The sequence below is a fragment of the Populus nigra genome, chromosome 12, assembly GCF_951802175.1.
Source record: "Populus nigra chromosome 12, ddPopNigr1.1, whole genome shotgun sequence".
Classification (NCBI taxonomy): domain Eukaryota; kingdom Viridiplantae; phylum Streptophyta; class Magnoliopsida; order Malpighiales; family Salicaceae; genus Populus; species Populus nigra.
Window position 1 is genome coordinate 3,446,686 of NC_084863.1, and position 12,098 is coordinate 3,458,783.

Sequence of the window (12,098 nt, forward strand, 5' to 3'; positions counted from 1 at the left end):
AATTACATATATATTTAAAGATGACTTGCACGACTTTTGATGGTTTCTTGGAGCTATAAAATGTCACGGATTGTGGGCTAAATGAAAGGGTTCCTTTTGGGCTCAACTTTTGTGCTGCAAAGTGTGATAGCTGAAAGATTATCGAGTTGATTTGCTGGTAATTTAGTGCCTTCTGTTGTAGCTTTTGGTCTGTTCATGCTGCCATGCAAGTTAGATTGGCTTCTCTGAATTTATATACGCAAATATACCTGCTTAGAGTGTATAATACAAGTACTTTCTGTTGAAATTCTCATATTTATTGCATGTGTGCAGAATTTAAGGAAGTGGGTAGTCAGTCCAATCGAGAAACTTTCTTGATATCAAGTTTAAAGGTTCAAAATTTTTAGGGGTTAAGAACAGAAAAGAATAGGAAGTTGCACGGGTAGTCCATCTCTCCCTCCCTCTGCCTTTTATCAAATTCTTTCGTCGGTTTTAGCTAAAAAATTTCTCCAGTTTCCCTTAAGACTAGTTCAAGATGCTTTGGACTTGCTGTGCTGAGCCCTCGCAGTTTTTGCTTTGACCAGGGTATCTCAACAATATTACCAGTGACTGGGACAAATCCCACTTCAATTAAGGATCAAGTTTAGTTGAATTTGCTTTCTGACCAGATCTTTAACTTCGGTTCTGTATTAAATAAATTTCTACGTTGTTACTTGTAAAAATGACTATTGGGGTAGAAATTGTCATGACTTGTGAGTTTTGTGGTTACCTTATTTTTGGTTACGAGGGGGTTAAAACCCAGCAGTCTTGTGGTTAATTTAATTTTTCTTCACAATAGATAATTTCAAGCATTGCTCTATATTTTCAAACTTTGTTAACGATTACAAGGATATTTTCGTGGATCAACCAAAATGGTTGCAGAAAGTCGACACTGTAAGAATTAATCTGTTTGGAATTATTCATTTGAAGTCATGAATTCACATTTTTGTAGATGTATGTGAAGATATGAATCTCGTAACATAGACTGATATATTTTTTTTGTAACATTGTACTTCTTAGCAAGAATGGTGACAAGAACGGTGGATCTCCGGTCTGACACTGTCAGCAAACCAACTGAAGCAATGAGAGCTGCTATGGCAAACGCTGAGGTTGATGATGATGTTTTGGGTCACGACCCGAGTGCGTTGCGGTTAGAGACTGAAATGGCGAAAATCATGGGCAAGGAGGCGGCTCTATTTGTTCCATCAGGCACCATGAGTAACCTTATTAGTGTGCTTGTGCATTGTAACATTAGGGGAAGCGAGGTGATACTTGGAAATAAGTCTCATATCCATATTTATGAGAATGGAGGCATCTCAACAATTGGAGGTGTTCATCCTCGAACTGTGAATAATAATGAGGATGGAACGATGGATATAGATTTAATTGAAGCTGCAATCAGAGATCCAAGAGGGGAGATTGTTTATCCAACTACTAGACTTATCTGTTTGGAGAATTCACAAGGCAGGTGAGTATTTTTTATGTTGGACCATGGTTTATCCTACTTGTTTCAGAGGGCCTGGTTATTCTATTATACTAATCTTTTGTGGCTTGGGAAGCTGAGTTCATATTTTAATGTTGGCATATTCCTTGAATGTATTTTATTGTTATCACCTTGCATGTGAGGACCACATTGATTTCTCCCTTGGTTGTCTGCCATTGTTAAGGAGCTCGGTGATAGTATCACTGCAGATAGAAGATGCACATCTCCTAATTTTGAATTAAAAAAATGGAGTGAACTTCACCTTCCTGTAATTTGCTGGGAGGGACAGTTGATAGATTTGGTTTGATAAAGTTTTTTTTATTTTTATTTTTTCACTTTCCTTTTGCTTTATTAGTCTTGTGCGAGGTGGGATGCTTCTGACAAGTAGGTTTGCCATCTGCAACTGATATTGGTAACTTCTACGAATGTTAAACAATAAATGGTTCTTATAGTGCAACTGGGTGGATTGTGATTTTTAACAGAGAATTACTCATCTACAATTGGATTTGAAGGAACTTTTAAAGGAAAGTAAAAAATAATTATGTGACTATGAAACTTAATGGAGCATCAGGATTGTCCTGGTGAATTCACGTGCTCTGCTGTTATATTGACTCAGATTTGGAATTTTTGTTCAACTGAGTTGATACTGACTAGCATATCCACTGCTGGGATATTTATCATCTTATTTTTTTAAGCAGGAAGATGATTTTACTCTTGACAATTCTATGTATCAAGGTTATGACCAAGAATAAATCAACCCTGCTGCAAATCAACTGGGACATATAAATGCTCCTTTCGTAAATGTTAATTCATTAACAGTGGATGTTATATCATCTTGCAACCCTCTCAGAAGTGTGCATATGTATGAGAAATACAATAACTTGTTATGTTCTGTTTTAAGCTCATAATGATTCTGCACCTAGGAATTCAGAGTTGTCTTGGATGATTTGCAAGGATAATTTACCTTTACAACATTTTACTATCACATAGAAGATGATTCAATTGTATATATGGATTGTCTTCTTTCTTATTATCTAATTTTCTGAAATTTCAGTATCATTGGAAAGTGATTCATCGTTTTTTTTGGCACCTTCGACTTATTTAGTTCAGCTGTTATGTCTTATGGGATGATTTCTAATCAATGCAGCTGCGGTGGTAGATGCTTGTCTGTAGAATATACTGACAGAGTTGGAGAATTAGCTAAAAAGCATGGTTTGAAGCTTCACATTGATGGGGCTCGCATTTTTAATGCATCAGTTGTGAGTAAAAGAATTTTCAATATGCTGATTTATGAATACTGTAGTAAGTTGGAGCATGCATTGCTCTATCATCCATCCGTTGATTGAGATAAAGCAAATGCTCCATTTTTTTTTTTATGCTAGGCAAAAGCATATACAAGCTTTCAGTATCTGATTCAAAAATATTGAAATTTCAGGCACTTGGAGTTCCTGTTAGTAGGCTTGTACAGGATGCAGATTCAGTTTCGGTATGATTATGTGGCCAAGAAACTAATAGTAACTTTCTTTCTCAAATGATACATGTTCAATTAAAGAATTCTGCTCCTTCATTAATCTCAAAATTTTGAACCAGGTGTGTCTGTCAAAAGGTTTAGGTGCACCAGTTGGCTCTGTTATTGTTGGTTCCAAAAGCTTTGTTGCCAAGGTAGGGATGGAGATTTACACTGAGGAATAACACCAGCTATTCTGTTTTCTGGCAGAAATCGTCTCAAACTCTTTTTTTTATGCATATGTTCTCTTTAGGCTAGAATCCTCAGAAAAACCTTAGGAGGTGGAATGAGACAAGTCGGTGTCCTTTGTGCTGCTGCTTTAGTTGCTGTACAAGAGAATGTTTCAAAGCTCAAGGATGATCACAAGAAAGCTAAGATGCTAGCAGGTACATGGTCTGGCTATTTATGTGTCTTACATGCCATTGTTTCTGACCTTTCCCTTCCATTGCTTTGCAATATAGAGTTACTGAATGTCTTTTTAACTTTACTTCATTAGAGGGGCTGAATCAAATTAAAGGACTAAGAGTGAATGTTGCTGCTGTGGAAACCAATATTGTAAGTACCTTTATTGCCAAAGTTCTCAAATGTGCAAGTCACAGTTCTTCACTTCAGCTTGGATTGGAAAGTTCTTTCTTGCTATTGCTTCCCTTTGTTTTATCGAGTATTTTTTCATAGTTCCAACAAGATATTGCACGAATATGAGAACACCTCTGGAACAGCATGGTACATTTACAGTGTACATTTATAATTTTGTTTGACCAGATATATATCGACGTAGTAGAGGGCGCAGCAGAAAAGCTGTGCAAGAACTTGGAACAGCATGGTATACTTATAATGCAAGAGAGTCCAATCAGGTGCGTTTGAACCCCAAATATATCCATGACTCTAGCAAAAGAACAAAATAGAACAAACACCACACATTTCATTTAGTGTTGCATCACACGAATTCACAACTGTTATTTATACCAGCAGCCATAGCGAATTTTAAGGTTATGGTGCTTGAAGATGTATATATAGCCATCTAATGTTCAGTTGTTCTCTCATCTTTTTTACCACTTTCAGCATTAGGGTTGCCCTTCACCACCAAATTTCAGCAAGTGATGTGCAGTACACTCTTTCATGCTTTAAGGTACTCGATATCACACTGCTCTCCATTTCTATTGCTTAATGGTTATTCAAAGCTGAAACTTGCAAGCTCTGCTTTTTTTAATATTGCAGCAAGCTTTGACTGGGGAGGTGCAAGAGGATAATGGCATCTAGTGGAAGAAATTGCTTGCCACAGGTGGTTGTTCAGTGAAAATGTTCATGGGGCTGAATAGTTAAATTGTCTTTGAAGCTTTTTGTGGTTAAATAGTGTAATAAACAATGAATTTATCAAGTCCAAAAGCGATCTCTGCCTACAGCTTGTGCTTTCTGAGAGCAATCTATGTTATCTTGCAATCATCCAAGGTTGCTAGCTAAAATACAGGTGCAGCGGTGGTGAGCAAAATAACCGAATTAACTACAAAATTAATTGAAAAAATTAATCTGGGATATCAAACCAAAAAAACCAATTAGAAAATTTAAAATTTTTTTTGGGTCGTTTCATATTTCAAAAGCCCAATTGAACCAAGCCAATTTTTCTTAATAGAAAGCCTAAAAAGAGCCTAGGTTTATTAAATCAAATCTTGTTTAAAAAGCCATCTAAAAAGAAGATCATGCACTAATTCTTTTTTTTTAAAAAAAAATAGAAAATAGAAAACAAAATCGAACCATTTTGTTCGAACCGGTTCTTTAATTCAAAAATAATAAAATTCCTCCCAATGAACCACTTTGATGTGGGATGTGTGAAATCACTAGGAAAGGGACTGTCTCAATTAGTAGACATTAAAAGTTTATCTTTTTTGTTTTAAATTATTATTTTTATAATTTTGGATTGTTTTAATGTTTTAATATATTTTTGTTAAAATAAAAAAAATATTATTTTAATGTATTTCTAAACAAAAAACGCTTTAAAAAATAATTACCGCCACAATCTTTAACATTACTTAAATTGGCTTGAGATGCCATAGCTATCAAATAAAAAAAAATCAATTCATGAATATAAGAAAATTACCTAATAAAATATATTTTTTTTCTTTAAAATTTAAAACATCGTTTTAATTGCTAAAAAATTGAATAAAATTAGATTTCAAAAACCGTCTCGGCAGCATTTTGTGGGCATGTGTTCATCCTAAATATTGAAGCAGAGATACAGGGAATTGCTTTGAAGGTTCCTATTTTGTTTCTTTTGTTTATTTACAATTGAAGCAATCTAGAGCTAGTACTTTAACTTTGATGTTAATTTTGAGGTTGTTAATTAATTTGACAGTACACAGGCATTGTGTTTAGAGAGGTTATAAAGTTACGTAATTTACAATTTTATCTTTCATTTTAAGTAAAAATAATAATCAATATTGACCAAACAGATTTTAGATTAAAAAAATATGTACTTAATTATAAGGGAAAATGTTGCGTACGTTTGCAAACAAATAGTAAAAAAATCTATATATATAAATAGACATAGCAAGTGGTAAGTAAGCGATATTTTTGTCATTTGCTTGTAGGTGATAACCATGAAAAGCCAGAATTCAAATCAAATTCAAACATCACCACTTATGACTCTCAATCAGATATGATATCTACCTAAAATAGAACTTCAATTGTTCTAGCTATATATCTCACCATAATTCTCTCTTAATTGTAACCGTTGTGAATTCATTTAGTTTAGTCAAATATATTTATGTTATAATTATCAATTCCTACAATTGAGAGAATGCTATGTAATTTTTATTAATATATATACTTCACGAGAATCACCACAGGGTGTGATCTGAAACCTAATACACTTGTTATCTATATTCTCCTTCAGTAGGTATACCATTTCTCAATTAGAAATATATATAAATATGTAACTTTGTTTTTTTAAAAAAATATCTCTTATTTTAGAATTGATATTTTGATGAATATATAAAGGGTGAAATGGAAGGGAAATTAAATTTATTTTAGCAAAAAAGAGTAAAGTATTAAAACATTAGTAGCAAAATCGAGAAAGGAAAAAAATATTTGAGTGTGTCATGTGGAGAAAATAATGAAAGGGAAATAATTTTGAAATCTTAAACTATCCCTAAAAATAACTTGCAATTAATATCCATATAGTAAAATTGCGTTCAATTTATTTTGTAGTTTTTTGAAAATTTCAGTAGTTGTCTTTCAATTCACTCGGCAAGTTGGTTAAGACAGTACTATATCTCTGCAAGAGTGAGAACACAAGTTCTATCCCTGAAAAGTGTACTTATTGGAAAGGACAACCACAAATTCTAAATGAGACTAGTCTTATTTTTTAAAAGAATGTGATGATACTTGGATAATAATAAATAAAAAAATTCACTCCACAAGTAATAATTTATTTCTTGAGAATTCATTTCATAACTTTCCAGTATATTCTATAGTCCATATATCTATGATTATGAAGAATACTATTTTAATTTTTAACTATGATTATAAGAAAAATATGGAAAAGTCTTACAGGATATTTTTTTTTAGAGTTATTATGATAAAAAAAAATGGGATTTCTATTTTCTAATTACTGAACCTATACATAAAAATATTAGAAAAAAATATTACATATATAATGGAACAATTCATATGCAAAACATCTAGCAATTGTTTAATAGCTGTCATGTGCATGAGTTACGTTTTCATGTGTTCTCGATTCCAGCAGCTAGAAAAGGGAGCCAATAATATGTCACCTCCATTGCAGCCATGCAATCCTCTTTGTAGCCTGTAGATTCCAATGCAGGAGAGATGTGTTTGTTACTCAGAATGGAAGTATATACACTTGCCTTTTTGTATGATAAGAGTATGCTCTTTTATCTAGGAAGGGATATACTATTCTTTTTATTTATTTATTTATTTAACCACTGTGATGATAATCGAACCCAGTGAGATATTGAAGTATACACAGAGAGTCCCCAGAAGCAGGAGCCAACGCCCTTCTTAACACAGCCAGGTCTTGATTAATATTCTTTTCCATCCATTCTTAACACACCCTATTAGAGGGTGCAGTGTAGTGTAGTAGAGTTTGTTTTTTAAATAATTTTTTATGCTGAAATACATGTTAATAATTTTTTTAAAAAAAAATTATTTTTAACATCAGCACATCAAAACAATCCAAAACGTACAAACCATATTAAATTTTAGTAAAAAAAAATTAAATTTTTTAAAAACACGGTGCAAACATGTTATAAATCTTATAATTAATGGGTTGAGATTTAAGGATTTGGTTTCTATATATTGTGTAATTCAAAATCAAGTGAATAATTAAAAAGTTTATGTTCTTATAGTTGTTCATCAAGAACATGAGTTCTTACCTATCGCATAAAACTTTTTTTAATTTCTGGAAAAACAAATTTTTGGGATTTGGTTGCATAAAAAATTATGATACCATATGAATAGGGGATCGCTATATTGAAAATACTTAATAATCTTTTATGAAAGCGGATCTTATTATTTTTTTAGTTCAACAAGAGGCTAAATAGTGCACACAAATAAATATAAGATTTATTATAATAACTATCTATATAAATATTACTTTTATGGTTGTGAGAGAATATTATATCTAAAATATCTAATAATCTCTCATAATTATAACCTCATGTTATTTTCTAATTCCTTAAGAGATTTTGAACTGTAAAAAAAAATATTAAAAAATTATATAAATTATATCCTAAAACCTTATCTAATGACTTAAATTTTTGGTTGAGATGATTCTTTTATATAGTATCAGAGTCTTACTGACTAATTAATTACAAGTTTGAATCTCACCACCTCCATTTTATTTAATAAAAATTAAGTTAAAAAAGATTTCACTTGAAAAGATGTATTAGTAAATTATATAAATTATATCTTGAAATCTTATCTAACAACTTAAATTTTTAAATTGAGATGATTCTTTAACACAAGATAACGCATCCCTTATATATATCCCACCACACTCTTCCTAGCTAGGGTTTGAATTTAAAAGCTTTGGTTGGAAAACCTAATCCTATTCTCTTTGTTTTCTTATTTTTTAAAAAGTCGATATAAAAAGAAAAATAAGAAATTAAGCTTAATACCCACTAAACATGGAATTAATCTAATCATCACAACAACAGTGATGGACAAACTTCTTAATCAAGTCTTAACTTCTAATTGCTTAATTATGAGTAATGTTAAGAGGTAATGTTATCGAGAAAATGGCAGTTTCTGTGTATATATCATCTGAATTTGAAAACATTACTACATAACTATACGTGCATGTCATGTCATGTCATGTCATCTTGGAGAAAAAACAACTGTATTACTTTATTAATTAAGCTAAATAATAGAAACTGCTTTATACGTAACAACGACAACAATAATATAATAAAAATAAAGACACACACGATCTTCTTTTTGTCGGATCGCAATTTTATTTTTTTATATATAAAATAAAGATAAAAAAGAATTCAAAATGCCAGGAACCGTTGGTAAGGGATGACGGGAAAATTACAGAGAGGAAACGATAGGCTTTCTAAAAAGGAAAGAGATATCAAAGCTGTCTACTCGAGCCATCACACCAAAATAACTTTGAATCATAGAAACAAAAACCCACATCACGTCCATTAAGTTTAAAAAATTGTATTATAAGTTAGATAGCTACTCGATTAAAAAAAAATTAAAAGAAATTGAACACCAAAATCATTACTCTTATTAAATTATATATATATATATATATATATATATATATATATATATATTATTTATTGTGAAAGGAAAGCTAATCCAAGAAAATCAAGGGAGTTCAGGAAACAAAGAAAATCAAGGACAAGAATCTGCAGAATAAAGTTGCTGCCACTGTCAATTAATGTAGATTGATTTGGTTGTTATTTGTTGCCTTGCTTGCGAGCAAATCAAGCTTTAATTATAGGAAGTAGAATAGGATTCTGATGCAATAATAACAATATAAATTGCTGTAGTATTTGTTTTGTGTACAGTAACAGTAAAAGAGAAGAGTTCTCTTTTAATACAAAATCTTAATTTCTTCAATTATTATTTTTTATATATTTTTTAATGTTATATGTTAAAAATAATTTTTAAATATAAAAAAATATATATTACTTTACCGGTCATCTATGTTATCTTTGAACCCATAAATCAATAGGGTCACATTAAAGCAATTTCTACACGAGTTAATTTTAAGCCGCTGGGTCAAGAGGTTTCAAGGTTGACCCACCAGGTTAAGCCCTGTTTTTTCCCTTTTCTTTTTTTTTTAAAAAAAATTCCATCTTCTAATTTTTCTCTCTCTTTTGATTGAATCCTTTTTTACTTTTTTTTTTCAATTTCATCCTTCAGTATTTGATTGATTTTGAATTGGTCTTTATAATTTGTTTTGGTTTGTTTTATATGAAAGTATCACAATTTCAAACAAATATCTCAGTATTTGATTGGTGCTCGATTTTACAAGTTTTTATTTTTATTATTTTATCATTAAGTAAAACATAATTTTAAAAAATAAAATTGTTAAACCTAGTGGAGTCCATGATCTAGGTCATGAGTTTATGTGGGTTAAGCCGCAAGCCCGAGACAATCCAATATGTTGATGTCTTAATATTAAGATAAAATTAAAGATGTTATCTTGAGTTTCTTCAAACCAAACCACGCTTTTTACCAATCATCTAAGTTGTTTTTTTACTAGTCATGTTGATTAGGTCACATCAAGAAAGCTCTCCCACAAATTAATTTTAAACCTAAACCAGGCAAATAGTTAGATTGAAAGGTTTTAAGTTGACCCATTAAATTAAATTTAATAATAATAAATATGAAATATTTTTTTATAGCCTAAATATTTTTTTCACATTCAACAAAAATTAATTTGACCCATAAAGTATCAACTAATTAATAAACTAGTTGAATATATAGGAGCTAGAAAAATAATATATCCTTTAGGTTATGATGAACCACACCCAGTAAACAGTGCGCAATCTTGGCCCATTTTATTGGAAGTTTCTGAGGCTTGGAGCTAGCAAAACCAGCAAATGATGCAATGGCCTAATAATGATGAAACACCCTTCAGTAAACGCTGTTCAAAACTCTTACAAGCCAGGCCTCTTACAGTATGAATTTGCGGCCAGAGATCATAGTTGTGATGTGGGATGCCAGCCATTGCCACGCATGAATTTGGTTTTATAATTTTAATTTCAAACTTAATGTAATTTTATACCTTTAGGGTTAGTAAACTTTGATTTTGAGAGTTTTACACAAATAATTTAAGTTTAGTAGCAATAAGATTTGTATGTTTAGTAGCAATAAGAATAACCCGAGTAATGTACTCCTATAAATGGAATTATTTATTTATTTATTTTATCATATAATAAAAATATTAAAATTAATTCACAATAAACTCAATACTACATAATAAAATTCAATAAAAACTCAATACTAAATAATAAAATTAAAAACAAAACCAAAGGATCAATAAAAAAAAATCATAGACTTATTAAAAAAACCTTAAGTGTTAGAGACTGAGGCAAACCCGCGTGTTTTGCCAATAAATTTTTTAAATCCACCTTTTTAGAAAAATAGAGAAAATAATTATTTATGATCTCAAAAAAAAAAGAAAAAGAAGAAGAAGAAGAACTTTAGGCACCAACACACGTTAACCAGCCTAGTTACCTAACAAACATGTTATCAAACCATTAAAATAATATATTAACTTAATTCACTGTTTATATAAACATTTAAATCAACCCTAGTTCTTTTAATTATTTCGATAGTGTACCCATATATATATTGTGACTAAATAATTTTACTTAAATGTAAAATAATTATATCTTGGCTTTATTTTATTTTTTTGGTATCCAAGAACCAACGAGTCTTGAGTTACACAATGAATTTCGTTTTAATAGATTTTATTTCAGCCTTTTTCGATACTTTGAACGTGAGACCTCTTAATGGAAGTTGGAACTCTTAAATATGTAATTAAAAATATCATTGAATGATTTTAAATTGAATTTTTATATTTTTAAAATAGGAGTTCTAGAGAGAACATGACTTCAAAAACAATATTTATTACCTTTTATTTCTAAAATTTCGTTGTAAAAACTTTTAATTTTAAAATTGTTCATCTAAAACATATAAAGATAAAAGTAATTATTATCATAGTTTTAAAATTCGACATGAGAGTGGATGTAAGACAAGACCTAAGTCATAACTCAGGAGAGTTAACCCAGGCTGATCCCAATTTTTTTAAAGAATAAAAAGATGTTTTGATTATTTTTTAAAATAAATCAACAGGTTTTACCTCAAATTTTGTACAGATTTTATCCTAAAAGTTAAAAAGTTATAAGTTGATCTAGGTTTTTAATTGTGTCAAATCAGATCAATTTTTTATTTTCTTCTTAAATTCGGATTGATTTGGTTTTAGATGGATCAGGTCCTGAGTTGATCCTTTCGACCAATCTAGAGGTAAAATATTTTTTTTTGTTTTGTTTACCATAAACCAAATAGGATACAAAAACCATTATTTTATTTTGTATACCATTATTATTCTCAAGACAGCAATCACTAGGGGACATTCTTGGATCTGATAGTAGAATGTAATTGAATCAATAAATCTTAGCGTTCATTATTTTGTGATTAGCATACATTCGTGGAAAAGATTAAGGTTAAACTCCTGAACCTTTCTGTAGTCAAAACTTTAAGTAGAATGTAATTGCTCTTATGCTAATTGTTTTTCAATATGATAGTAAAATGTTTACTGAGCACGCACCCCAGATTCTGGTGAATGGCTGCCACACACCCAGGGTCAAATAATGCGTCTGAAGTTCAAAAAATGACAAACCTTCTTCAAGTTTGGAACGAAGAAACACCTTTCTAATGCACTACTTATAGATGCAAAGAAGGTTCTAATCACAAGGCGCCTCGAATTGTTGATTATCTTCACCTTTTTCTTTCTCACTAGTGGCTGAGGCCAATTTGATGCATGAATCTGCTGGTTCGTGTTACGGCCGGCATGATACTGCATTTATGTATGATTCATTCATGTTCTCC

At 30.7% G+C, this 12,098-nt stretch overlaps 1 protein-coding gene across 1 annotated transcript; it reads left to right on the forward strand.

The window, feature by feature from the left end:
* Positions 1-4,410, forward strand: LOC133669534 (low-specificity L-threonine aldolase 1-like). The gene is made up of 10 exons (XM_062089719.1): positions 1-157; positions 1,039-1,486; positions 2,649-2,760; positions 2,937-2,987; positions 3,092-3,163; positions 3,262-3,394; positions 3,505-3,563; positions 3,771-3,862; positions 4,071-4,137; positions 4,227-4,410. The coding sequence occupies exons 2-10, from the start codon at positions 1,044-1,046 to the stop codon at positions 4,266-4,268; spliced, it is 1,071 nt and encodes a 356-aa protein (XP_061945703.1). The 5' UTR covers positions 1-157; positions 1,039-1,043; the 3' UTR covers positions 4,269-4,410.
* The last annotated feature ends 7,688 nt before the right edge of the window (positions 4,411-12,098 follow it).

What these genes read in the sequence shown, in the direction of transcription:
- LOC133669534 (XM_062089719.1), top strand. Translation starts at nt 1,044, where the DNA reads ATGGTGACAAGAACGGTGGATCTCCGGTCTGACACTGTCAGCAAACCA. An exon ending in CCAAAAGCTTTGTTGCCAAG is followed by an intron (nt 3,164 to 3,261) that starts GTAGGGATGGAG and finishes TGTTCTCTTTAG; the next exon opens with GCTAGAATCCTCAGAAAAAC. An exon ending in ACACTCTTTCATGCTTTAAG is followed by an intron (nt 4,138 to 4,226) that starts GTACTCGATATC and finishes TTAATATTGCAG; the next exon opens with CAAGCTTTGACTGGGGAGGT.